This window comes from Chiloscyllium punctatum, chromosome 17 (genome assembly GCF_047496795.1).
Source record: "Chiloscyllium punctatum isolate Juve2018m chromosome 17, sChiPun1.3, whole genome shotgun sequence".
NCBI classification, from domain to species: Eukaryota; Metazoa; Chordata; class Chondrichthyes; order Orectolobiformes; family Hemiscylliidae; genus Chiloscyllium; species Chiloscyllium punctatum.
In genome coordinates, this window is record NC_092755.1 from 90,827,324 (window position 1) to 90,853,865 (window position 26,542).

Consider the following 26,542-nt stretch of genomic DNA (forward strand, 5'->3'; position numbering starts at 1 on the left):
CCATCATTGATCATGACTGAACAACCCTGCTGGAAAATTTTTAGCCCACAATCAGATGTGATCAAGATAGGTGCTAAATCAGACATGCAGCAACAACAGTTAAGTAAAAGAAAAAGAATGCTCCCAACAAGAAAATTTAATTTCCTTTTCTTGTTAGTGTAATCCAGCAAGCTGTAACTAGTTGCTTCCTTTATACTACATTACAAAAAAAGTACATTAAGAAAACCATTTTTGGCTCTATTGATAAATTTTGATGCTCATGTGGAATATAATCTTAAGAGTATTTACCATTTGTTATCATGCCCCTCAAAAATACGTAATCAACAGTTTTCACTTGATAACCATACTGGGAAGGACACATGTATACACGATATTGATCACAATGGGTTAAACAAAACATAATTTAGGAAAAATTGGCATTCTTCAGGTGAATAGTAGTAGAGACCTTTGTATAGCAAGTGGCTACATTAGTAAGATAGCATTATCTGACAGCTCCCCAAGGTTTTCTCTACTAGCTGAGTGTGGCCTCATGCCTGGTGCTAATACAGACCCAATGGTGCTGTAATGCAGCAGAAGTTGGTCGGAGAAGAAATTTCCTCTGAGAAGCCAAACTGAATATTACAGCACACAAGGCAACAGAGTATAAGTAGAGAGTAGCATATTTACATAGGAATTCACAGTTAATCTGCGCAAGGACTGACTCTGCATAAAAAAATGTTGCAGCAGTATATGATTCTTATATGTAAAATATATACAGATATAGGACCAGACACATTCCTATTCTACAGCTTCTGGTGGTAAAGATGGTTTTCAACTGAAATTCCATGCAAAGGAAACAGGTGTACAAATTTAAGACTAAGTCTTGTGGCACAGTGGTAGTGTCTAGATGTTTGGGCCAAGAGGTGTGAGTTCAAGTCTCACCTACTCCAGAGATGTGTAATAACATCCCTGAACAGGTTGATTAGAAAAGGTACTTCCAGGGAGGTCTATATTGTTCGACTTGATCATAGTCAATGGGAATCCCTAAAAAAATGCACATTAATTATCAATAGTTTTATTGTCGGCAATGTGTCTGAGTCATGTGCTGTTATTGATTTAATCAATTCCTGATATAAAAATATTCAGAACAAAAACTTATGGAAGACCATTGTGTTACTTGAAAATCAATACAACTTTTATTGCATATAAGGATGACCAGTATCAACCTGGTGCTATGAATACAAAGAGTTATGAGCTTGATTCTTTGTCTTTGTTAGCCCAGTTTCAGCAAGGTGTTTGGGATGCTGTCATTGGTTTATGTTAGCATCACTGAGGGGGCATTTACACCAGGTAGGCTTCCCACTCAGTGCTATGCGCAATACTCTCCATCCTAATGCTTGTAGCATTAGGGGATGACTATGAGCCGTAAAGGCCTCTAACTAATGTACGAACAGACAATTTGTATCAAGACAACCCTACATCTATAAAGCACCTCTAACAGCCTCGAAGTCACAAGGCTCTTCACGTTTCATCAAGTAGTTTGCTCATTGTACAGGAAAAGTGGTAGCCAATGTGCGCACAGAAAGATCCCACCGACAGTAACAGTGAAGAGAGCAATTATTTTCGCAACGTTGTTTGAAGAATTAAACATGGAGTGAAACACCAATCATAGCTGCCTGCCCTTCTTCCAAACAGCACAAATAGGATCCCTTAATCCACATGAGGGGGTGGCAAACAGGTCTTCAATTTGACTCATCCAGAAGACAATCGGACTGAAGTAGTAACAGAGCCACTGCTGCTGAAGGCAAATCTCAGCCCAGCAGTTTCAAGGAGAAAGTTCAGAAACGGACTGTTGACTCCCCTTATCCATCAGTTGTCTTCATTTGTGCTGAGGGGAATGCTGTCAATCAGCCTTTGCCAGAGGCAGGACCTTGCGGAAGGTCAGATTGATGCGGGGGCTCAGCACGTTTTTGCGGACTGGCAGGCTGTGGTACCAGTAGATGTTGGTGGGGTAGTTCATCATCAACAGGCTGCCGTGGCCCAGAAGCAGTTTCACTGGTTCCAGGCGGCGTGTCGCATGTTTACCTCGGGAGTCCCGGTGACGGAAGATGAAGTCCCGGCAGGCACCGAAGGAGACCGATGCGATGGGGCTGAAAGGCTCCAGTTCCTTCTCATCGTCACGGTGCTCCCCTATGTGGTCTCGTCCATCTTTGTACCTGTCAGTGAGAACAAAACATCAGCATTCCTAACTCACATCTGGTGGTCAGTTGATTGTGATACAAACGCTGATTCAGTTTAAAAAATGCAATTCCCCTTAGTCCCAGGAGCAGCTCACTAGGTCTGAGGAAGGGACACCGAACCTGAAAAATTGCTTTCTCTCCACAGATGCATGGAGACCTTGGAATGCAGGTTCATAGCTCCTTGAAAGTGGAGTCGCAGGTAGATAGAATAGTGAAGAAGACGTTTGGTATGCTTTCCTTTATTGGTCAGAGTACTGAGTACAGGAGTTGGGAGGTCATGTTGCAGCTGTACATTGGTTAGGCCACTGTTGGAATATTGTGTGCAATTCTGGTCTCCTTCCTATCAGAAACATATTGTGAAACTTGAAAGGGTTCAGAAAAGATTTACAAGGATGTTGCCAGGGTTGGAGGATTTGAGCTATAGGGAGAGGCTCAACAGGCTAGGGCTGTTTTCCCTGGAGTGTCGGAGGCTGAGGGGTGACCTTATAGAGGTTTACAAAAGTATGAGGGGCATGGATAGGGTAAATAGGCAAAGTCTTTTCCCTTGAGTCAGGGAGTCCAAAACTAGAGGGCATAGGTTTAGGGTGAGGGGAAAGATACAAAATAGACCTATGGGGCAACCTTTTCACACACAGGGTGGTACGTGTATGGAATGAGCTGCCAGAGGAAGTGGTGGAGGCTGGTACAATTGCAACATTTAAGCAGCATTTGGATGGGTATATGAATAGGAAGGGTTTGGAGGGATATGGGCCAGGTGCTGGCAGGTGGGACTAGATTGGGTTGGGATATCTGGTTGGCATGGAAGGGTTGGACCGAAGGGTCTGTTTCCATGCTGTAATCTCTAGGACTCTGCTGCCAGACCTGCTGAGCTTTTCCAGCAATTGCTGTTTTTGTTAGTAAGCAGCTCACTAGTGATAGCTTACCCAGCGGCCCATTCTCCTTAGGATTGTCCTACACACCTATAGTCTGCAGGCAACTCCTCGATGGGAGCGGAGCCCACAATCCAGTCCAACAAGAACTTACATTTATTAAGCACTTTTAGCTGGAGTAAAACATTCCAAGGTGCTTCACAGCAGCATTACCAGACAAAATATGACAGCGGTAACTTGGAGATATTTGTCCAACTGTGTCCTTGCATCCTGCCTGTGGGAAGGGTTTCACATATTTGGAGGGAAGATGATTTATGGAGAAAATTCTAGACCATGACAACAACCCAGCTGCCAATGAGGTGAGTGAGGTAGGGTCTACACACGCCTAGGACTTCTAACTCCCCAAAGTGTTGGCCATCTATAAAAGGTCAAAGTCACAAGGTGTGTTGGGATATTCTCCACTTGCCTGAACAAGTGCTATTGCAACTACACAACAAACCAGATTCTATTCAGAACAAATGTAGCCTGCTGGACTGACACCCTATCCACTTCTTTATATACACACTTCCTCCAGCGGTGCTAACCATGCTCCATCAACCAACCACATCTTCCAAACCCTTCCCTCTTGAAGGGGTGGACAGCAGATGCATGGGAACACCAAGTTTCCCACGCAAGTCTCCCCCCAAGTCACGCACCATCCCGACTTCGAAACATATGTCCGTTTCTTCATTGTTTCTGGATCAAATCTTGGAACTCCCTTCATTACAGCCCTGTGGGTGTACCTGCATCTCATAGGCTGCTGTAGCTGAAGGCAGTAGTTCACACAACCCCTTTTGTACACCCCATGGATTGTAGTAGGTTCGTCGTCCCCTTCAAGATGAGTAATAAATGGTTCCTTAAATCAGCAACGCCAAAGACTAAAAGGAAATGGAAGCCCGAATTCTGGGAACGTAGATATCAGAGGGGATTTAGGCCTGGGAAGGGGAAGAATTATGGTGGGATCTGTGAACATGCTTGACAATTTTCAAACGGAACATTGCTGTAGGTCAGTGGATAGAAGGATAATGGACAGGAAGACTGGGTGAGAGAGATAGGCTCTGGGTCAGGTGGGAGATGGGAAACAGGGAAGTGTTGCATTCGTCAAGTCCAGAAAGAACAAAACAGCACAGATGAGGGTTTCAGCAGCAGAGGAGCTGAGGCAGGAGCAGTACCAGGTAATGTCAGGAGGGTGAAGAGCGCACAGTCTTGGTGATGGAACAAATTGTAGTCAAAAGCTCATTTGGGGGTCAAAAAGCAAGACCAAAGTCACGTACAGCCTGGCTCAGCCTCACAGTTTGCCTGGAAAAGATGGAGTCGGTAACTCAGGACCAGGAATCAGAGCAAGCGTATACTTCTCCAGCAATGGTGTTGCTTAAGCAGTCTTATAAATCTGAGGCAGTGGAGGGGTGGTGGTGAGTTATACCCTAATGTGGTCAGTCTGCACATTGGACATATCACTGTGTTTTCACATGATGTCGCCAAAAGACAGCATCTAGATGCAAAACAGGAGAGGGGGCAGAGATAAATCCCAGAGGGACACCAGAATTTCAGGCACAGGGACATCCAGCAGAGATCATTTAGTGATCAGGAATGAGCACCCAGAATTGTTTAAGTCTCCTTTAAATTGTGAAGCCACTAAATCTCCTCACAGCTGAGTCGACATGACCCAAGGATCAAACATGGGTCTCTCCCACTCAGTACCGTCACTGTGTCAGTCTCATTCTTAAACCATTCATTAACCTTTAGTCTTTCTGGACTTTATTTTTACATTTATCTAACACCAGTGCACTGTAAAATTCTTCCCAAAGCAAGTTGCTCTCCGGGGACATTTCCTCATACAAACAAGGAAGACAACTGTCCAGTAGCAATAAGTTACCAATTAATGTGTTTTCTTCAAGTATCAGCCCATCAATCTCTAATTTCTAATAACAATGATCTTGTTTTGTGCACCTCCCATGCAGCTGTAACCTTGTACACCTCGGTCTGTCTAAGCGTCCTCTGATCTCTATGTCCTTGTTTGCTATGATCTGTCTGTACTGTTCACAAAATAAAACTTTTCACCGTACTTAGGTACAAAAAAAATCACATCCACTCAGAGTGTATTCAGAAAGCCTCTCCATGGCCCACAGATGTTGCAGCTCACAGGCAGAGAACTCAAGAAGAAAATTAATACCTGACTTTTACAATGGGAGACAGCAAAACCGTATCTGAAATTAAGAGTGCCATCTTAACTCAGCAATTGTCTTCACCCAACACGGGTCAATATTAAAATAAAATTACACACCCACCCACTCCCTGCTGACATTTGAATGAGTGCTACATTAACAAACCCATCACCTTTTACAGCTGACAGTAACTCCAGACTCCAACTGGAGATTAAAAAAAACACAGCATAGCACGGTTCAAAAATCAAGGGAGTTTCTCTGGGCTTCCAGGAGAACATTCATCCTTCACCCAGGTCCAGTCATTTATGTGTACATTAAACAAGCAATCAAAGAATCATGATCATAGCGTCATACAGCACCGAAACAGACCCTTTGGTGCAACCAGTCCATGCCAACCATGTTCCCAAGCTAGTCCCATCTGCCTGCACTTGGCCCATATCCTTCCAAACCTTTCCTATTCATGAACTCATTCAAATGTCTTTTAAATGTTGTAACTGTAACCACATCCACCACTTCCTCTGGAAATTCATTCCATATATGAACTGCTGTCTGTGAAACAATGTTGCCCCTCGTCCTTTTGAAATCTTTCTCCTTTCACCTTAAAAATATGCCGAATTTTGAACTCTCCCACTCTAGGGAAAAGACCCTGGTCATTCAACTCACGATTTTATAAACCTCTATAAGCATATCCCTAAACCTCTACAAGCACATCCCTCAACCTCCTACACTCTAGTGAAAGAAAATCCCAGCCTTTCCGATATGTTTTTATATCTCAAACCCTCCATTCCCAGCAACATTCTGGTAAATTTTTTCTGGGCCCTCTCCAGTTTAAACAATATCCTTCCCATAACAGGGCAGCCAGAACTGCACAAGAAAAGGCCTCAGTGACTCTGACTGTTCTGTATGATAAGTAAATTTTACTACAAGAACACTTTTGGTTGTGTGAGAATGAGAAAGATGCCATTTTAGCTCACACTCTTCATTTTCCTTCTCTGAATGTACTGCTTCTTCCCAAACCAACGTTTCCCACTGACGCTGCACTCTTTTATTGAGTTACACAGACAGCCAAAGCACAAGGCATGAGGACTGTAGCCAATTGAGTTTGTCTGAATGATTGAATACATGATTATTTTCTCCTCCATTTGCCAAGCAATTGGATGAAAGGTCGAGGAAAGCTAAGCTGGATAATCAGTATTCCCCCTGTCTAATTGATCTCATACACTCTCCCTGGAAGTGATAAATAAACTGCAACCAATTCAAGACATCCTTTGGTAAACTAGGGCACCGACAGGCATACGTTCTCAAGCCGATTAATAATTGACAGCTTACATTTGAAAACTTGTCAACTCACTTTTAAAAGACAACTGGCTTCCTACCCAATACATGTATCAGTGAAAAGCCATCAGGTCATTATCCCATAGGTTGGAAACCTGGGTCAAGGTTCTAAAGCAAGGATAGTATGAAGCAAAAGTACCCAGATCCTTGTCAGCTCTGGGTAGAACCCATACCTCTGACAAAAACAGATTATCCCATTCTTCTGGTTATAAATAAATTATTGTTTGTGGAAGCTTATTGTGAACAAATTGGCTGCAATGTTTTATAGTAGAATAGTGACTACACTTCAAAAACATTTTCTTGGTTGTAAAGAACCTAACGTTGCTATACAAATGCAACTTTCCCCTATGCAGATATTCCCTCCCTCAGGGCCAGCATCAGCATGACCAATAATACAAACCCTGTGGTCAACTGCTGAAACAGTTAATCACCTGCCTTCTGTACCCTGAAAAACTGGAGTCTGTGGTTACCAGGTAATAAACTGTTATTTCAAAGCTTCTCTCTACTGGTTCCCATCTGAGCTCTCCCACCACACTGTCTTTGACTGTTCACCTGTTGATCAGCACAAAGTTGAACGTGTGTCCTGTAGCCTGCGTTACTCGGGCTCTGATCATCTCCAGCACGGGAAGCCAGGGCTTAGGGGCCAGGGTCACCCCTGAGTAAGTGTAGGTCAAGCCAAGGTCCCCATATGTCACCTGTTTACGTGGAATATTGTGCCATTTGCCAAACACTTGCACTTTGGTCTGTTCACCTTGGAGAAAAAAAAGAACAATCTTCAGAAAAGAAACTGGAGTCAAGACAGAAATCATAACATTTACACCAATGGGCTAACTTTGTCAATATGGTGAGCTAATGATATTGTTGCTAGACTATTAATCCAGACACCCAGGTAATTTTTTTTTAAGATTAGATTAGATTCCCTACAGTGTGAAAACAGGCCCTTCAGCCCAACTAACCCTCCGAAGAGTGACCCACCCAGACCCATTTCCCTTTGACTAATGCACCTAGCACTATGGGCAATTTTGCATGGTCAATTCACCTGACCTGCACATCTTTGGGCTGTGGGAGGAAACCAGAGCACCCGGAGGAAACCCACGCAGACACAGGGAGAACGTGCAAACTCCACATGTTCTGGGGACATGGATTCCAATCCCATCATGGCCAACAGTGAAGTTCGAATTAAATAGAGTTTTCGATTTGGCAGTCTAATGCTAACCATGAAATCATTATCAATTGTCAGAAAAACCCATTTAGGTCACTAATGACCTTTTGGGAAGGAAATTAGTCATTCTTATCTGGTCTGGCCTACCTGCAACTCCAGACCCAAAGCAACTTAACTGCCTCCTGGGCAACTAGGAATGGGCCGAACCAGCACCACCCATATCCTGTGAATGATTTTTTTAAAAAAAGAGTTGCTTTCCTAATGTTGGTTTAATCAATTCCATGTCTCTTTTATGAAGAATCAGGATTTTTTTCCTCAGAAATGTAGTTGCCAATGCTTGAAACAATACAATAATCAAGATCAGGAACAAGTGAGGACTACTGATGCAGGAGATCAGAGTCGAGAGTGTGGTGCTGGAAAAGCACAGCAGGTCAGGCAGCATCTGAGGAGTAGGACTTAAGCCTGAAATATCAATTCCCCTGCTCCTCAGATGCTGCCTGACCTGCTGTGCTTTTCCAGCACCACACTCTTGACAATAATCAAGGTCAAACTTTCAACTACGAAAGACTTGGGAGTTGACTTTGGGCTAAATGCAATGAGGAGAAAGCAGAAATACTACTTTCAACTGTGAATGTTAGTTAAGGGACCACAGGACGGAGGTCTGGAAACTTCTTTATTGTGTGGGATCAGGAACTGACGTTGTGAAAGTATCTTCAACATCTAAGTTAGGCAATAAGTTAAAAAGAACTTTCCACTGAGTGTGCAAGCATGGTTTAAAACAAGTGTTTGCCATGGATCTTTTCTCAGAAAAGAAAGTGAGAATACAGTACGCGTAAAATTCATACAGCTGTAAATATGATCTGCTAATTTCATAATATTACAATGATGGAGGAGTTCAAAAGTGTAGGATAACCATGGCAGCAGAATGATCACAAAAGTTGGAGGGATAATGCTGGATCCACCTTGTTATTTTATGCCCATCTCTTGATTTTAAGATGATTTATTTGTCATATGCTTGGAACATTTTTAATGTTAGAATTAGTAAAGGAGCTGTAAGTGAAATCCTGTAAAACATTTACTCATATTGGAATTGTGAAATAACTCCAGTATGAGTAAATGCTGTTGTCATAAAATCCTGATCTCGCACTGTTACAGCAACAAGTGTTTGCATTCCTGAGTTACCAGGATGCATTTAAAGTAGAAACCCATTCAAGACAATGAAGAAATAGTGGAAGAACAATCACTGGAAACATTTCACCAACAATTGGGCAATACAGCATTTGAGATCTTTCCAGATCCATGAACTCAGATGGGTTGAATGACATCCCTCTTCAGCGATATCAATTCAGCAGTCTCTCTAGCACTGGGTGGCAGGAAAGAACTGCTTTTAGCAGTAGTTCAACTCAAATGAGACGATGCCCAATGTGCATCTGGTTTAGAAAACAGTAGAAGCCCTACAGAGCATGAGCCAGGGTTGCTGCTCAAGTCATAGTGGTTTGTTTAAAGGAATTTGGGCTTTTGTAAATTTGTTCCACTCCAATATCTTAATCTGTACCTGAAAAATACTCCAGCTCTTTCTCCAACTGCAAAAACATGTCATCCGCCTCTGATTTGGTGAATATTTTGGTATAATCACAGTTCAGTCCCTCCGCTCTCAGCTGCTTCCAAGAACAGTCAGCATCTCTCAGCAAGCCCTGCTCGTTTAAGGTGGGTGTCAGTTCTGTTAATTCACTTTCACCTGTCCTGCTTTTCAGTTTCTTCCTTGGACTCTCTGCCATTGGATCATTCACTGCTTGACTATCCATCTGCTTTTGGACCTCACACTGTTCTGACTTGGAATTGCCACAGTTCTTTGGTCGCCTGATGACAAACTTGTCCATCATTGCACCTGGTCACACTGAGCAGCACGATGGTGTCGAGTTAAGTCACCTTCAGTAGCAATCTGTTCAGAAAACAGCACATGGCCATTTATACACATGTCTGACTATAGTCCAAACTGCTTCAATGCAGTGTTTTGATTTGGCTTGTTTGTTTGTCCACTGAGATTCCTTGGAGTCATCAGTGGCATATTATGCCCAAACCAAGTCAGTGAACTAGATGAGGCATCCGCTCAACGCGATCCTGCTCCCACATCTCCACTTACTGGACTCAAAACATTAAATCTTCCTTCTCTTCACAGATGCTGCCAGAACTACTGGGTTTCTCCAGAAATTCCTGGTTTTGTTTCCGATCTCCATCGTCCACAGTTATTTTAACCATGGTTACCTCGAAATGAAACTAAGTGGATAGAACATTAACACAAATTGCTGGAGAAACTCAGCAGGTCTGGGCGCATCTGTGGCGAGAAAGCAGAGTTAACGTTTCGAGTCCATAATAACTCTTCTTCAGAATGAAATTCCTCTAGCAACTTCTGTTTTTATTTCAGATTTACTACATCCCCAGTCTTCGTTTTATTTCAATTACATCATCTCGTGGGCAATTAATTGTCAATTACAGAACAGCCCCACTTTGCATTTTACTTCTCACTGAATTGAAGGCTACGGTTATTGCAAATTTATTTTGAATGCATGTTATTTCCAAACTTAAGCGGAATTTACCTTGACACTGAACTCCTCCTCCAAACCATATTACAAAAGTTCACTTCCTCTTTCCTGTTGCAGAGCACGTGTCCAGGATCAGCGAATCAACGCCCAACTTTCCTCTAAATGAACCCAGGGAATGAATGGACAGCAATGAATGAACCTCGTGATCATTTGTTTAAATGCAATAACAAGCGCTTTATCAAATAGTTTCGAATTCCACTCACAAACCCTCAACACTCCGTTGTAGACAAATAGATTAATGTCATTGGAATTTATTTTGACAAACTATTTCAACGAGTTGAAAGTACAGATCCTCCACTTACTCTTTTTTTCCATTGTTAAATCGATTGGAATAAATATATTTTAAACTTGTAAGAGCTGATTACAAAGTACCTGGGACATATCACTAGTATGGGGTTTTATTTAATTGAGATTGCAGTTAAATCTCTAGGGAAGATGTGATATTTTGTGTAGGAGAAATGGTCTAATTGTCAGTAATTGTGCGAAACACATTTTGAGTGGTTTGCTATTTCTGTCGGGTTGATTCACAAAGTTTCCCCAGTTGGGTCGTTTCCGGGGGAGGGGAAGTTTGCTAAGTATTTTTGGTAGAAATCTTGTCCCCGCCCTCGGGATCTGGCGCGAAAAAAAGCCATGCTAGTTAGACATCCTGAAAGGTTGCTGTGTCCGGGCTGAGCTTACTCAAAATTCTGAAAATATTAACTCATTTGGAGGTAAACGGTTCTTCAAAATGATCGGGCAGAAAACGATTGCATCTTATTTCGGTCCCGCAGCTAAAAAAAGAACTTTGTCTGAGGCTTCGGAGGAAGGTGTTGAGAATGGGAAGGACAATTATCAGGAGGTAATTAAAAAGTCACTTTGTTATTCTCTCTATACAATTGGTGCCAGGCCCGCTGAGTCTCTCCAGCACTGTATCGTTTTATTTCAGATCGTCAGCATTCGCAGTACTCTTTTTTTAAAGACATGATTTTAATAAAGAGTGTAAAATCGAAGCCAAATTGTGAATTGAATCGAGTATTCTGTTGCTCTAACATATTTGAGTTTGATTAACCACACCTGCCTTTGAAGAGTTTGAACTTTTCTTGAGTGAGGAGCGTTTTGCCGTTTGAGTAATTTAGAACGTTTTCTGTAAAAGAAAAATTCCCCCGATTCAGTTTGTTCCCCCCCAGCTAGCCAGTTATATCTTCATCTTGGTGTAATTTAATGACAGTTATAATAAATCTTTAATGTGGACTAATTTAGCAAATAGACAAACTAATTGGAGTTCGGAGCTTTACGGATAAATTTATCCATAAACCCATTTGTATGGCAACATGAACTTGATGAATTACAGGTAATTTATTCTATTAAAAGTGGCTTCTGGGTCTCCAAACATTTGTGGGTATTTTCTTTGTCTTTGCGAATGTTTCCAGATAAAGTCTCAGTCTTTTCCTCTTTTTTTAATCCAAAGTTGGCGGGAAAGATTGTTTGTGGAAGGGAATGTTACAAAAAGGAGGCGGGGCCGGCCAATGGGAGCGCGGGGGTGGGGCCGAAATGGAATGTGGCGAGCAGAAGGGGCGGGGTATGCGAATATCTCCCGCGAAACTCCGCGGCTCCTGGCGGTTACAATGAGGGTCCTGTGGTCACTCAGTGCCGCTGGGCCCCGGCTCTACCCCCGCTTGACCCGTCTGTTCTCTTTCGGTGACCAGGAACACAATGGCATGAGGACCCCGGTCAAGAAGCTGAAGGCTGGCCCGGACGGAGAGGAAGCGCCGGTGGTCAAGCCCAGCTCCCCGCTCAGCCCCGAGCAGCTGTCCCGCATCGAGAGGAACAAACAGGCGGCCCTGCAGAGACTCGCTGCCCGCAACGTGCCCCCGGGCTTTGGGGAGAGCTGGAAGAGCGAGCTGCTGATGGAGTTCAGCAAACCGTACTTTATCAAGGTGGGGAGGGGCTTTTGTTTTCAATCGCCAACACTCTCCTCGCACAACAGAAGCTTGACACTTGCAGTTCCCAAGTAGAGGTCTAACTATCTGCTAAGTTTCTCTCTCCACGATATTCCCAGGCCTGCTAAATATCTACAACACTTTCCTGCCCCTCTTTTTAAAAAATATTTCAACCCGTCTTCGCTCTTTAAAATCCATACTCGCTTTAAACCTGTGGTATTCCTCTCTTTTGAGGAGAAAGTGAGGGCTGCAGATGCTGGAGATGAGCTGAAAATGTGTTGCTGGAAAAGCGCAGTAGGTCAGGCAGCATCCAAGGAACAGGAGAATCGACATTTCGGGCATCAGCCCTTCTTCAGGAATTCCTGAAGAAGGGCTGATGCCCGAAACGTCGATTCTCCTGTTCCTTGGTTGCTGCCTGACCTACTGCGCTTTTCCAGCAACACATTTTCAGCCCCGTGTTCCTCTCTTTGTCTATTTCTGATAATTCATCAACTTCCAATTTTGGTGCTCTCGCCAGTGATCTTTGACTTGTTTGGGGTGGCTCAGTGGTTAACCCTGCTGCCTCTCAGCACCAGGGACCTGGATTTGTCTGTGTGGAGGTTACACATTCTCTTCGTGTCTGCGTGGGTTTCCTCCCACAGTCCAAAGATGTGCAGGTTAAGTCAATCGGCTGTGCTAAATTGCCCATCGTGTTCAGGGATGTGCAGGTTAGGTGCGTTAGTCAGGGGTTGGTGAACAGGTCTGAGTGGGTTTACTCGTCAGAGGGTCAGTGTGGACTTATTAGCCCAAAGGGATTCCATACAGTAGGGATTCTAACCAAGTCCACACACTTCCTCCAAAGAGTAACCCACCCAGACCCATTCCCCTCCCCTATTTTCCTATATTTAACCCTGACTAGTTCAGGGATGTGCAGGTTAGTGCATTAGTCAGGGTTAAATATAGGAAAATAGGGTAGGGGAATGGGTCTGGGTGGGTTACTCTTTGGAGGAAGTGTGTGAACTTGGTTAGAATCCCTACTGTATGGAATCCCTTTGGGCTAATAAGTCCACACTGACCCTCTGACGAGTAAACTCACTCAGACCTGTTCACCAACCCCTGACTAACGCACCTAACCTGCACATCCCTGAACACGATGGGCAATTTAGCATAACCAATTCACCTGACATCTTTGGATTGTGGGAGGAAACTCATTCAGACACGGGAAGAATGTACAAACTCCACACAGACAGGTGTCCAAAGCTGGAATCGAACCTGGGATCCTGCTGCTGTGAGGCAGCAGTTGTTCGGCAGAAGGGCCTGTTTCCACAATGTAGGGATTCTTTACAGACCATGACAGCACTGTGTTTTTGTTTGGTTTTCAGTATTCATTAATATTTCTGGATAGTCCAAAATGCAGTTCTTGGAAGTGGTTTCTCTTTTTTTTAAAAAAAGGGCTGGTCATTCATTTTCAAGATCCGGTTGTTTACTGACAAGACTGTGATTTAATGAGATAAACCACTTTTCAGAGGCTACTGTTTTAGACCAGGTGTGTGTTTATAACTAGATCAGTAAATGAGAAGAGATTTGCATTTATATGGCACTGTGCTTGCCTCCTATCTGAGTCAAAATCCTTTTCAACCAGAGAAGGACTTTAAGTGTAACCCCTACTGTAATGTGGGACATGTAGCAATCAATTTTCATACAGCAGGCTCCTTCAAATACTAATGTGGTGATTGTGTTTTTTTTTGGTAATGTTGATCAAGGGATGGGTATTGGCTGGGATACCAGGGTCAGCTCCTGTTTGAAATAGTGACAAAGCCTCCGCTTACAGTAGCGCACTCCCTCTGTGCTGACTGGAGTAGCAGCATCAACCTCTGTGCTGATGGTTTCGAGTAGGACTCGAGCTTGGATCTTTCTGACTTGGAGGTGAGAGTATGGTCGGTTGCTGTCAAGCCAGAATGAGGTGTTAGAGGGTCATGGCACTCAGTTTGTGTTTTACACCACACCAGCACAGCATGTTCTCCTTGCCTCCAAGTGTGAAATCCAAGAAGGGTCTGCTTGTTTGCTGGGCTGGGTAGGATGGGATGGTGCCCATGGATGATTTGGGGTAATTCTATCAGAATAGTGTTGGATTAGATTCCCTACAGTGTGGAAACAGGCCCTTAGACCCAACCAGTCCACACCGACCCTCCAAAGAGTAACCCACCCAGACCCATTTTCCTCTGGCTAATGCACCTAACACTATGGACAATTTGGTAAAAACAATGACTGCAGATGCTGGAAACCAGATTCTGGATTAGAGTGGTGCTGGAAAAGCACAGCAGTTCAGGCAGCATCCAAGGAGGCATTCTTCTTCCAGGCGTCGGGTGGTGAAGGAGGCCCAGGACCTCCATGTCCTCGGCAGAGGGGGAGTTGAAATGTTGGGCCACAGGGCAGTGTGGTTGATGTTCCCTAAAGCGCTCTGCTAGGAGGCGTCCAGTCTCCCCAATGTAGAGGAGACCGCATCGGGAGCAACGGATACAATAAATGATATTGGTGGATGTGCAGGTAAAACTTTGGATGTGGAAGGCTCCTTTAGGGCCTTGGATGGAGGGGAGGGAGGGAGGAGGTGTGGGCGCAGGTTTTGCAATTCCTGTGGTGGCAGGGGAAGGTGCCAGGATGGGAGGGTGGATTGTAGGGGGAGGGGGCGTGGACCTAACCAGCTCGTCACAGAGGGAACGGTCTTTGCGGAAGGCAGAAAGGGGTGAGGAGGGAATATGTATCCCTGGTGGTGGGGTCTGTTTGGAGGTGGTGGAAATGTCGGTGGATGATTTGGTTTATGTGAAGGTTGGTATGGTGGAAAGTGAGCACCAGGGGTGTTCTGTCCTTGTTACGGTTGGAGGGGTGGGGTCTGAGGGCAGAGGTGCAGGATGTGGACGAGATGCGTTGGAGGGTATCTTTAACCATGTGGGAAGGGAAATTGCAGTCTCTAAAGAAGGAGGCCATCTGGTGTGTTCTGTGGTGGAACTGGTCCTTCTGAGAGCAGATACAGCAGAGGCGGAGGAATTGGGAATACGGGATGGCATTTTTGCAGGAGGTAGGGTGGGAAGAGGTGTAATCCAGGTAGCTGTGGGAGTCGGTGGGTTTGTAAAAAATGTCAGTCATCATTAATGGAGATGGAGAGGGCCAGGAAGGGGAGGGAGGTGTCAGATGGTCCAGGTAAATTTAAGGTCAGAGTGGAATGGTCGAGGGAACAGTAGGAGGGGGTGTCCTCGAGTTGGCGTCTGGCTTCAGCGGTGTAGAGGTCAGTGTGCCAGACTACCACTGCACCCCCCCCCTTTATCTGCTGGCTTGATGGAGAGGTTTAGATTGGAGGGCTGCACGTTGAGGGTGAGAGGTTGGAGTGGGGGGCGGGGTGTAGACAGGTTGAGGCCGTTAATGTCCCAGTGGCAGTTGGAAATGAAGAGGTCAAGGGTGGATAATAGGCCAGCATGGGGTGTCCAGGTGGATGCAGCGTGTTGGAGGTGGGTGGGAGTCCTGATTGTGGAAGTAAGCTCGGAGGCAGTGGAAGAAGTGTTCGATGTCACGGCGTGTATTAAATTAATTGATGCTTGGAGGAGGGGGGATGAAGGTGAGTCCTTAGCCATGCCAAATTGTCCATAGTCTAATTCACCTGACCTGCACACCTTTGGGCTGTGGGAGGAAACCAGAGCACCTGGAGGAATCCCACACAGAATGTTCAAACTCCACATAGTCAGTCGCCTGAGGCTGGAATCGGACCTGGGACCTTGGTGCTGTGAGGCAGCAGTGCTAACCACTGAGCCACTCTGCGAATTGCAGAGAGAAAAATAAATGAACAGATGAATGCACAGAGATGTAAAGCAGCAACCCTATCTGATGCACATGTTTAAATGTACTGTTTGTTTGCAGCTGATGGGATTTATAGCGTCAGAGAGGAGGCGGTGCACAGTTTACCCACCACCTCACGAAGTCTTCACGTGGACAGAGATGTGTAACTTCCATGATGTAAGTACTGTAAATGCTTGTTGAAAAGTGATTTGAATTGTAACTTCCAGCAGATTGGAAGATTATCAGCAAAGTGGAGGAGAGCCCTTTCATGAAACTTAGCCATTTTTAAGGCAATCAGCATTGTATGCATTTCAGGAACTAATGGGTAAAGCATTGAGCTTTTGAACCAGAAGGAATTGTACTGTTGTGCAAGGATGACGTTTCCATTTGCTTTAACCTGTGACACCAAGGGGTCATTTTGAACTCTAGGTTCCATCAGGAAGTTGGCTTCTGTTTACCACCCCCTCTCCGGTTCCTTCAGGAATAAAAACTGAAAATGTATGTCCAGGAGGAAATAAAGTTTCTTTGTAAACCCTATTAACCACAAAATCCTCTTGTCTGATTTAAAGCTGCAGTATTTTCTCTTTCTCTGATTTTTTTTTCAGCATGTTTCTTGTTTCTTCATGCTGTCTCATCAGTCCACTGGATTTAACTCTGTTATGGACCAGGCCAGACCTCCTTTAAGCAGATGTATTGCGGATATTCTAGGAGAGATGCCATTGGTTAAACCGTTTTAGTTTCAAACAAATCGGAATGTATTTACAAGGTTACCAAATAAAACACAAGAACAGAATACTGAATAGCTTAACCCATCTGAAAACCCAACTTCATGATGCTGTTCCAAATACTTGTAACAATCCCCATAAACGTCCCTGTTTACAAAAGGTCAAATCAAACCCAGGGTCTTGCTGGAGAGAGGAGGATCCGCCTGGGTCCAGCAGCTTTTTCAGCTGTACTGCTAAACACCAAACCAGAGAGAAACCGAGCTGGGAGAATTGGCCGTGCCCCTTTCAGTGTATGAGTGTTCTATTTTTAACTTGAAAGCTTTCTGCCTGAGGCGGTATCTGTTAGCTATAATCAAACTGGCCCTGAAACCCTTCAACCCCAGACCTTTCGGAGTCTGTGTCTTTTAGGACCTATGGCGGGAGGGGAATGCCAAGGACGACATAATCTTGTTAGAGGAGCAGCATCGCAACTCTTCCAGTTACTTTGGGATTTCCTTTGAAGTTTGACTTGTCTCGTGTGAACTATGACTGAGGTACTTGTGGGAATTGGGAGCTGGCCTTGTCACTGGTGTCAATATCTAATGGAACAACAATGAGAAATGCAATCCCTCTTCCCCCAGACCAACCTGAGCTACTATAAGGTTATTGGGGGGTTGCATCTATTTCTTTGACTCTGGACCTTCCCATTTGAAGGGAGTGTAGCCTGTAGTTACACTGTAGTTTATTGTTGAAGTGTGGTGCTGGAAAAGCACAGCAGGTCAGGCAGCGTCAGAGGAGCGAGAGTGTCAATGTTTTGAGCATAAGCACTTCATCAGAATGTGTCGGGGGGAACCGGCTGAGACAGATCGGAGGGTGTGGGGAATGTGGTTGGGAAGGCAATAGGTAGATACGGGTGGTATGGATAGGTGGGAAGGAGATGGCAAGAGGAGGGTGGCGCTGACTTGGAGGGTTGGATCTGGGATGAGGTGTGGGGAGGGGAGATGAGAAAGCTGGTGAAGTTGAAGTTGACGTTGATCCTATCTGGTTGAAGGGTCCCAAGGTGAAATGTGAATCGTTCTTCCTCCAAGTTTCAGGTGGTGAAGGGGGCGGGGGTTTGATGTCCTTGGAGTTGAAATGTTCAGCCACACAGCAGTTGGGTTTTGGTGACTTTCCCAGAGGTGTTCCCTGAAATGCTCCGCAAGTTGGCATCCTGCCTCCCCAGTGTAGAGGAGACCACATCTATTGTGTCTTGCTCTCGATGAGATGTATGGATATGCAGGATATCTGTTGGATGTGGGAAGATCCTTTGGGACCTTTGAATGAATGTGAGGGGGAGATTTGGACGCAGAGTTTGCACCTCTTGCAGTGGCAAAGGAAGGTACATGGGTTGGTGGGGGGGTCTGGACCTAACGAGGGAGATGCGGAGGGAATGGTCTCTGTGGAATGCAGGTAGGGATGGGGAGGGAAATATATCTCTGGGGTCTGACCATTGGTGGCAGAAATGGTGAAAGATGACCTGTATCTGAAGATGCGGTGGGGGGGGGGGTGCTGGTGGAAGGGAGGATTGGGGGTCCTACTCTTGGAGGAAGAACACCTCATCTTCTGCCTTGGGACTCTCCAATTACACGGCATCAATGTAGATTTCATCAACTTCTCCATCTCCCCTCCAACTCGACACCACCCTCTAAGTGTCCTACCTGTCCAGTCTACCCTCCCCCTCCCCTCTGTCCCTATCACTGTCACCCCTCCCACCTTCATCCACCTATCACCTTCCCAGCTCCCTTTCTTCCCCAACCCACTATTTATGTGTCCCCTCACCCCATTCCCCACCTATCCCTGAAACATCAACTCTCCTGCTCCTTGGATGCTGCCTCACATGCATGTTTCTAGTGTCCCACTTTTTGACTGATCTCCCTCACCTGCAGTCCTCAGTGTGGTTTATTGACTTGGTTTAGGGCCATGGGTTGAAACATTTGGGGTAACCTTCATTTGTTTTTCTTGGAGGATGCGAGAAGTTTATAAATTCAGACTAGCTTGATGGTGGCAATGTTAAACGCTGAACATGAGGGTTGTTCAGTGTTACCTCAAGAGTGTAGAATAATAGTGTAAGTGGCAGCTTTGTGTTTTGTGTCTAGGTGAAGGTGGTTATTCTTGGCCAGGACCCGTACCATGGACCGAACCAGGCCCACGGACTGTGCTTCAGTGTAAAGCGCCCAGTGCCACCTCCCCCCAGGTATGTCATTGCCTCGTGCACACTCTGTCTGAGGAAGTACTTTTTGACTATTGGGTTCTATCTCTAACTTGCTCCAACACCTTTTGGAATATTAGAAGTGTAACTGTTTGACCAGTAAACCAGCAGATTGGGTAAGGTGTTACAATTCTTAGATTGCCATTGTCTCAGATGTAGAACCAAGCAGGTATGTGGTTTTAATTTTCCTGATGGCATACCCAGTTTTCAGTAAGAAACGTCCATTGGCTGCAATGAGCCTGCCCTATGCTGGTGAAAGTCTGAGCATTGATTTGTAGGTATCGCCTCTTCCTCAACCCCTTTTTATCACTAGGATAGGACAACTAGAGAAAAATTACTGTGTATCAAATCCCCAGTCCCATCCACAATTGAAGCCAGCTCAGATGTGTATGTTAACTAAAGTTGCTACCTTTTTTGTGTGTATGTCAGATGTTTGGTAGCCAGCAATTGGAGACCTAGAAGCAGCCTCTGATTTTAGGTACGGCAGTTGGTTGTCTTGTCCCCTGGTTCAGGGAAGTTGGCAAAGCTCCTGTCCCTTGTCACCATCCAGTGCCACCTGCAGTGTTTTGCTGGATGTTGGCAGAGGATCCTTTCTGACTTTGCCCTTTCTTCATAATTCACCAACCTGAACCTTAAAGGTAGTTGGTTATAGGGCAGCTCTCTGAAATAACCCAGTGTGATCCTGAGTGTAAACTGAATGACCCTGCCCTTTTATTTTTATTTAAGTTGGGCTTTGGAAGCAGGGTTTCTAGATGTGCCATGATCGAATGGCAGAGAAGACTCATTGGGCTGAATGGTCTAATTTCTGGTCCAGTTGTCTTGTGCCCATCCTGAGTAGAGAGGGAACTTAATGAATATGATTTGTCCTTTTTGTAACCTCCCAATCCCAAATGTTTGGCAGCTGCTTGCTCCAAGCATTTGTTATCTTTATCTAGCAGTGGGTGCACACTCCTTCTCTGAATGCATTGCCTTCTGATTTTATGAAGAGCTTCCTGAAGGAGTTGAGGTGAAGGAATGAAGTATTTGTTTTCTTTTTTTTGTATTGAATGATCAACTTGAGATTACCAGAAACTATCTTGTCTTCATGCAGTCTGGAAAACATGTACAAGGAGCTTCAGTCTGACATTGAAGGCTTTGAGCCCCCAGGACATGGTGATCTGACTGGCTGGGCTAAGCAAGGTAATATACACGTCGAACATTTGAGTTCAGCTTCTTTACTAGGGTGAGGGGAGACGAGTTGACAATTAATAGGTCTGGTAAGTCTGATCTCAAAGGTTAAAATTGGATCTTTTTGTTTTTTTTTAAACTGAGATATGTCCGTGTCTAATTTTTAAATTCGTCAGTGTTATGGGGTTGTACAGCATGCAAACAGACCCATTGTTTCCACTTGTCAGTGCTGACCAGATATCCTAAATTAGACGAGCCCCATTTGCCAGCATTTAGCCCATATCCCACCAACCCTTCCTATTCGTATACCCATCAAGAGGCCTTTTTAAATGTTGTAAACATACCAGACTCCATTACTTCCTCTGGCAGCTCATTCTGTACATGCACCACCCTCTGTGTGGAAAAAGTTGCCCCTCCAATTCCGATGAGAGCTTTGCCTGAAACGTCAATTTTCCTGCTCCTCGGATGCTGCCTGACCTGTGCTTTTCCAGCATCACTCTAACCGAGACTCTGGTTTCCAACATCTGCAGTCCTCACTTTTGCCTAGTTGATTTTAACCTTACTGCGAATCCTCTTGCAAGGATATCTACCCTGAAGGCGTTCTCCTCCTCTCCACAAGAATCTCAGTGAGTCTCTCTCTCTCTCTCTCTCTCTCTCTCTCTCTCTCTCTCTCTCTCTCTCTCACTGCAACCCCTAGGTCATCTCCTAAGATCTCGTGTTCTCTGGGCGCTATAACTGCAAATATAACCTATAATTCAGGTGCCTGGTGATAGTGTCATCAAAAACTGAATCAAATTGCACTTTAGTTCGTTTTAAACTTGGCTCTTATATGATTACCTTTTTTCATACAATTTGTGAATGTTCCTTTTCAGGATCTAGAAAATGAAAAACCAGGCTTGCCAATAGAAGTGGAGGGGTGGGGCGAATGCTGCCTGACTTGTGCTTTTCCAGCACCACTCTAATCTAGATGGGGAAGAATTAGTCAGCACATGCCAGGGCAGTTTAGCAGTTTGTGTACCAGACTAACCAAACTTTTCTGAATTTGTTTGGCGATTTGAAACAGGAGTGTTGTTGCTGAATGCAGTCCTCACTGTTCGAGCGCACAACGCAAACTCTCACAAGGAGCGAGGCTGGGAAGATTTCACAGATGCAGTTGTGTCTTGTCTGAATGACAAGCTGGATGGTTTGGTGTTCATGCTGTGGGGAGCTTACGCACAGCGCAAAGGCAGTGTAATCAACAGGGTAAGGACTTTGAAACTCTTCCTCTAGTGAAGGCTTGTTTGTCTGTGTTGTGAAAACCACTTTTTTTTAATGTAGCATCTTTCATTTTCCTAGCATGTGCCAAAGTGCTTCAACCAATTAATCGCTCAGGAAGTGCGCTCACTTTTTTTGTGGGTGACGATGACAGCTGTGCAGTACACAGTTCGGTGGAGGGGGGTCAATCTAGTCAATTTGGCTGAAGTAGTAATGTACCTTGGCCAATTACGTGGTGTGTAGGGGTGCCCTGGTTAAGGATTTCCTTCAAAAGTTTGATTAAACTCTTCGATGCACAGAGGCAGTTTTGTATACAGCATGATACCCCTGCTCGATCTGAAGCAGTTTCTCAGCTTTTTCTGCGACACAGCTGGGTGGAGAGAAAGGGAGTGTCAGTAAAGGGAATCTTTTTGTTGGTTCTGGTCATCTGTTTGCATTTGTCTGCCTTGCTCTGTTCCCAGACTCATCAAGCTTGTGTTTGTGCACGGAAAGCTCCAGTGGGTGGTGATCTTAACAATTATGATTGTTTTATTTCTATATGATGTTGTACTGTGTACACAGTTGCTTGACTCCTTTAATTTATTGATACAATAAACTGTACCAAATAAACCCATTGATACACGTCTCCTTTGTTCCAAACTGGCTTAGGTAGACATCTTATCTAGTCTTTTGTGTTAGTCTGGCTGAAATGTTCTTCTAATGCAAGCGCTAGAACATCCATGAAGAGTAGAAGTCCCTCAAGACTCTACAGTAATATTCACCCACCACCCCTTGTACAAATATCCTCTTTGCTCTAACTGGGATTGCCATTTTGTTGTAGAAACGTCACCACGTACTGCAGACGGTTCATCCATCTCCTCTGTCTGCGAACCGAGGCTTCTTTGGCTGCAAACACTTCTCCAAAACCAATGAATTGCTGAAGAAATCTGGGAAGGCACCTATCAATTGGAAGTTGCTGTGAGTCCAGTCAAGAGTGTGTGTGTGTGTTCTGGGAGTCTGCTGATCCTAATGACACCATTCACTGAAGATTTATCATGAGCCTAAACTGGGCAAGATTCTTGATTTTAAGTGGCTAAAGGGGCCTTTATTACTGGATAGTTACATGTTGAATCTCTGGGACCTCCGCACTCCCTGAAGAGATCAGATGGAGTTTTTCTTTTTGTTGTTCCAATGGCCAATGAATGTCCAGGTGTTAATATCCTTTTTTAGTTATGGAATTTCTACAATGTCATGCATTTGGTCCATGACTCGGAGCTTTGAAGTTGTAATTTCATTGTAAATATGTCTATGCATTCATTCATCTGTTCATGTTTGATTTGCTGTAAACTGCTTTGACATTGTAAATATGTTTTAAATAAAATTTTTTACTGAGTTCATTCATGACTGAGCATTTTCAAGGTGACTTTTAAAGTATTCATGACTTCAACAAGAAAAATTACTTGCATTTGAAAGGATCCCTTTTTATTTTTGGACATCAGGTACTTTTTGACAATCCCAGTCTGTTTTGTGAATGGGTGGGTAGTTTTCTGTAAGTAATGCAGGTTCCATATTGTACAAGCAGTTCTGAAGTACCTGTTAAGATGTTTTTGTTGAAGGGTGTGCCCCTCAGGCCATCTGATCTATTATGGTCACTTGTGTAGTAACAAAACAATAGGTTTAATGTCTCAGTTAAAATATCACAACTCTGACAAGATATCAATTCTCCATCATGTGTGCTGAGGTCAGTTGACAATGAAGTCTGAAAGGCAAGGTTGCTGTCAAGTCCTGTTATCTTCCCCCCCCCCCCCCCCCCCCCCTTTTTTTTTTTTTTTTGCAGTTTCATCGCTTGCATTTACCTAGATTTTTATTTTCCATCTTTAGAGATTAGTCTTGCCATGCAGTGGGTAGTGTCCCTGCCTCTGAGCCAGAAGCTCCACCTTCAAGTCCCTCTCCAGCTGTTGGAGGCGATGGAAGGTTAGCTCAAAGAAGAACCAAGCTGGTGCTTAGTTGAACTAACCTTCCATGGCTGTCTTTAGGACATACCAGCTGGAGATTCTCCTCTCTGCTGTGTGATGGAAGGAGTTTTGAAACCTCCACCACTAACCATATTTCTGGGGATACATGTGTACAAAAGGTGGCACTGACTCACTGAACTAACTCTCCAACACCTAGTCTTGCAATAGAGTTCAAAGTGCATTTGAACATTGGGCTGTGCGAACTGGAAAGAATTATGACTCCACCCCATTGATTCCCATTAAAATGAAGAAGTAGGTGAAAGTGAGGACTGGAGGTCAGAGTTGAGTGTGGTGCTAGAAAAGCACAGCAGGTCAGGGAGCAGCTGAGGGGCAGGAGATTAGTGATGTAGGGCTTATGCCTGAAACATCGATTCTCCTGCTCCTTGGATGCAGCCTGATCTGTTGCTTTTCCAGCACCACACTGTCGACTCGATTTAAATAATCAAGACCAGTTAAAATGTTAGATATTCCAACAGTAGGGCCAAGGTGCAAAAGAAATGAACTATTAGAAACATTCTCAAATGTTGGAGGAGATCCATAGATGTGGAGTTGTACCTTTTTATAGAGAACACCCACAGGCTGGTCTGTGTATGGATTGAATGGCAGCTATTAATCCGTGCTAAGTGCTGCTATTTTGAAAGTCTCGTGATAAAAGTGAGGTAGTTGGAAAGTTTTGTCCACAGTACAGGAGTAGGTACCTGCAGGATGTGGAGAGGAAGCATGTGTTGTTAAACTGCAATAAATTGGCATTAAGTACTCTGTGCTGAGATGGTCTGGATCTAATATGGCTGACTTTCAACAATCTCCGCCCTCTTCCTGTATGCTAGGTATGACTCCAACCACCAAAAATCCTTTGCACCTTCCAAGCCCATGACATCTTCAAAGCACTCCTCCTCCATCTAGAAAGACCAGGATCATAGATAGGTGGTCATCACCACCTGCCAGTTCCCCTCCAAGCTATTCACTGTCTGGACTTGCCCCAGAACAGATTAATAATTTGGGCCCTGGATTGATGAGCTGAGATACAAATTCAAATTCCACAGCGGCAGTTTAAAATTTAAATTCATTTAGAATAGAATCCCAACAGTGTGGAAACAGGCCATTTGGCTCAACAAGTCCACACCGACCCTCCAAAGAGAATCCCATCCACACCCATCCCCCTTACTCTATAACCCTGCAATTCTAATTGGCTAATTCACATAACTTGCACATCCCTGGACTTTATGGGCAATTTAGCATAGCCAATACACCTAACTTGCATTCTGGATTAGTGGTGCTGGAAGAGCACAGCGGTTCAGGCAGCATCCAAGGAGCAACGAAATCGACGTTTCGGGCAAACGCCCTTCATCAGGAATAAAGGCAGAGAGCCTTCAGCGTGCATGTCTTGCATGCCTTGGGACTGTGGGAGGAAACTCACACAGACACAGGGAGATAGTGCAAACTCTACACTGACACTCGCCCAAGGCTGGAATTGAATGTGAGTCCCTGGCATTGTGAGGCAGCATTGCTAGCCACTAAGCCATTAGTTAAACAAATCTAGAATAAAAGGGCTAGTATTAGTAATGTAACTCCCAGATTAGTAAGACAATTGAGGTTTTATGATAACGTCCTTTAGGGAAGGAAATCTCATTTTTACATGGTCTGACCTGCCTGTGACTCCAGACCCACAGCAATGTGGTTAAATCTTAACTGTCCTCTCAAAAGGCCGAAGCAGCCAAGCAGTTGGCTCCCCAATACTACTTCAAGGATAAATAACAAATATTGAACTTATCAACACCCCCTACATCCCAAGAATGACAAAGGAAATCTCTGATTAACACATTCCACAACTCTAGCTCTCTTCAGAAAACAAATATTACATTTAAGTCTAAAAATATTACTTAAAGATAAATAAACTGGTAAATACCAAAATAATAAACACAATTCTAGAAAGCATAATTACATTTTTATTTATCTAAAGAGAACAATCATTATGTACACACATTCTTGTATGGTACATAATACAGTTGATTACTTGCATGGATAATACATATTCTATTTTGTCATATTTTCACAGATTAAAGATGATACAAGTTAACAGATCCACCTTCTCATGCTTTTCACATTTATGGGTGAGCTGTTCCCCAGAATGATCTTAATCCAATGTGATTTCACATCACGATACAACAAACTTAAACAGCAATGGTGTTTAACTTCTATTTTATCAGAAAGAAAGGTAGACCACAATGGAAGGCAACAGCTTACATTTATTTATGTCGTAGTCCCTAATGCAAAAGAGGTCCCAAATTGTGTCAAGGATCATAATTGGAAAAGTTGTCACCAATTTGAAGAAAGTAGGGTGGATGAATAGAGAGTGAGAGATTCCAGGAGGATTTGTTTTTATTCAGCCACAGGGTTTGGCCTTCACTGACTGGGCCTGCATTTTTGCCCATCCATAATTTCCCAGGGGGAAGTGAAGAGTCAGCCATATTGCTGTGGATCTGGAGTCACATGTAGGTCAGACCAGATAAGGATAGCAGATTTCCTTCAATTATGGACCAGTTGGATTTTTCTCCCAGTAATTGGCAATGGTAGCATGGTCATTAGACTTTTTTATTTCTCCCCTTTCAAATATGAATTCAAATGCCACCACTTGCCTTGGTGGAATTTGAACCTGGGTCCCCAGATTAATAGTCTAGAGATAATACCATTAAGCCATAGCCTCCCCATTTCCAGAGTCAATGGCCAAGGTGGTTGGAGGCTTTGCAATGAGAGGAGGACAAGAGGCCATCGTTCGAAGAACAATGACTCTCAAACACAATTACGTGACGTCAGTTTTCAGACGACAAGTTGGGCAATGTGCCTACTCATTCTGTGCCCAATGTCCTCCAATGGAGAAAATGAGGACTGCAGATGCTGGAGATCAGAGTTGAGAGTGTTGTGCTGAAAAAGCACAACAGGTCAGGCAGCATTCGTGGGGCAGGAGAATCAAGGTTTTGGGTATAAGCTTCTTCATCAGGAATCAGGAGCCCTATTGAAGGGCTTATGCCCAAAACGTTGATTCTCCTGCTCCTCGGA

The 26,542-nt window shown here is 44.2% G+C and overlaps 2 protein-coding genes across 3 annotated transcripts; one reads left to right on the forward strand and one right to left on the reverse strand.

Annotated features, from left to right (window-relative positions):
* Positions 1-188: 188 nt before the first annotated feature.
* Positions 189-12,616, reverse strand: alkbh2 (alkB homolog 2, alpha-ketoglutarate dependent dioxygenase). Of its 2 annotated transcripts, none has more exons than XM_072587872.1 (5): positions 12,516-12,616; positions 10,387-10,490; positions 9,345-9,731; positions 7,180-7,378; positions 189-2,195 (listed from the first exon to the last, which is right to left on the reverse strand). In XM_072587872.1, exons 3-5 carry the CDS (start codon positions 9,670-9,672, stop codon positions 1,883-1,885), a joined length of 840 nt encoding a protein of 279 aa, XP_072443973.1. In that variant the 5' UTR covers positions 9,673-9,731; positions 10,387-10,490; positions 12,516-12,616; the 3' UTR covers positions 189-1,882. The 2 variants fall into 2 exon arrangements, with proteins under 2 accessions (XP_072443973.1, XP_072443975.1); XM_072587874.1 differs by lacking the exon at positions 12,516-12,616 and adding an exon at positions 10,695-10,843.
* unga (uracil DNA glycosylase a) lies at positions 10,991-22,867 on the forward strand. The gene is made up of 7 exons (XM_072587871.1): positions 10,991-11,230; positions 12,078-12,308; positions 16,200-16,295; positions 18,958-19,055; positions 20,161-20,249; positions 21,301-21,479; positions 22,312-22,867. Exons 1-7 carry the CDS (start codon positions 11,120-11,122, stop codon positions 22,450-22,452), a joined length of 945 nt encoding a protein of 314 aa, XP_072443972.1. The 5' UTR covers positions 10,991-11,119; the 3' UTR covers positions 22,453-22,867.
* Positions 22,868-26,542: the final 3,675 nt, after the last annotated feature.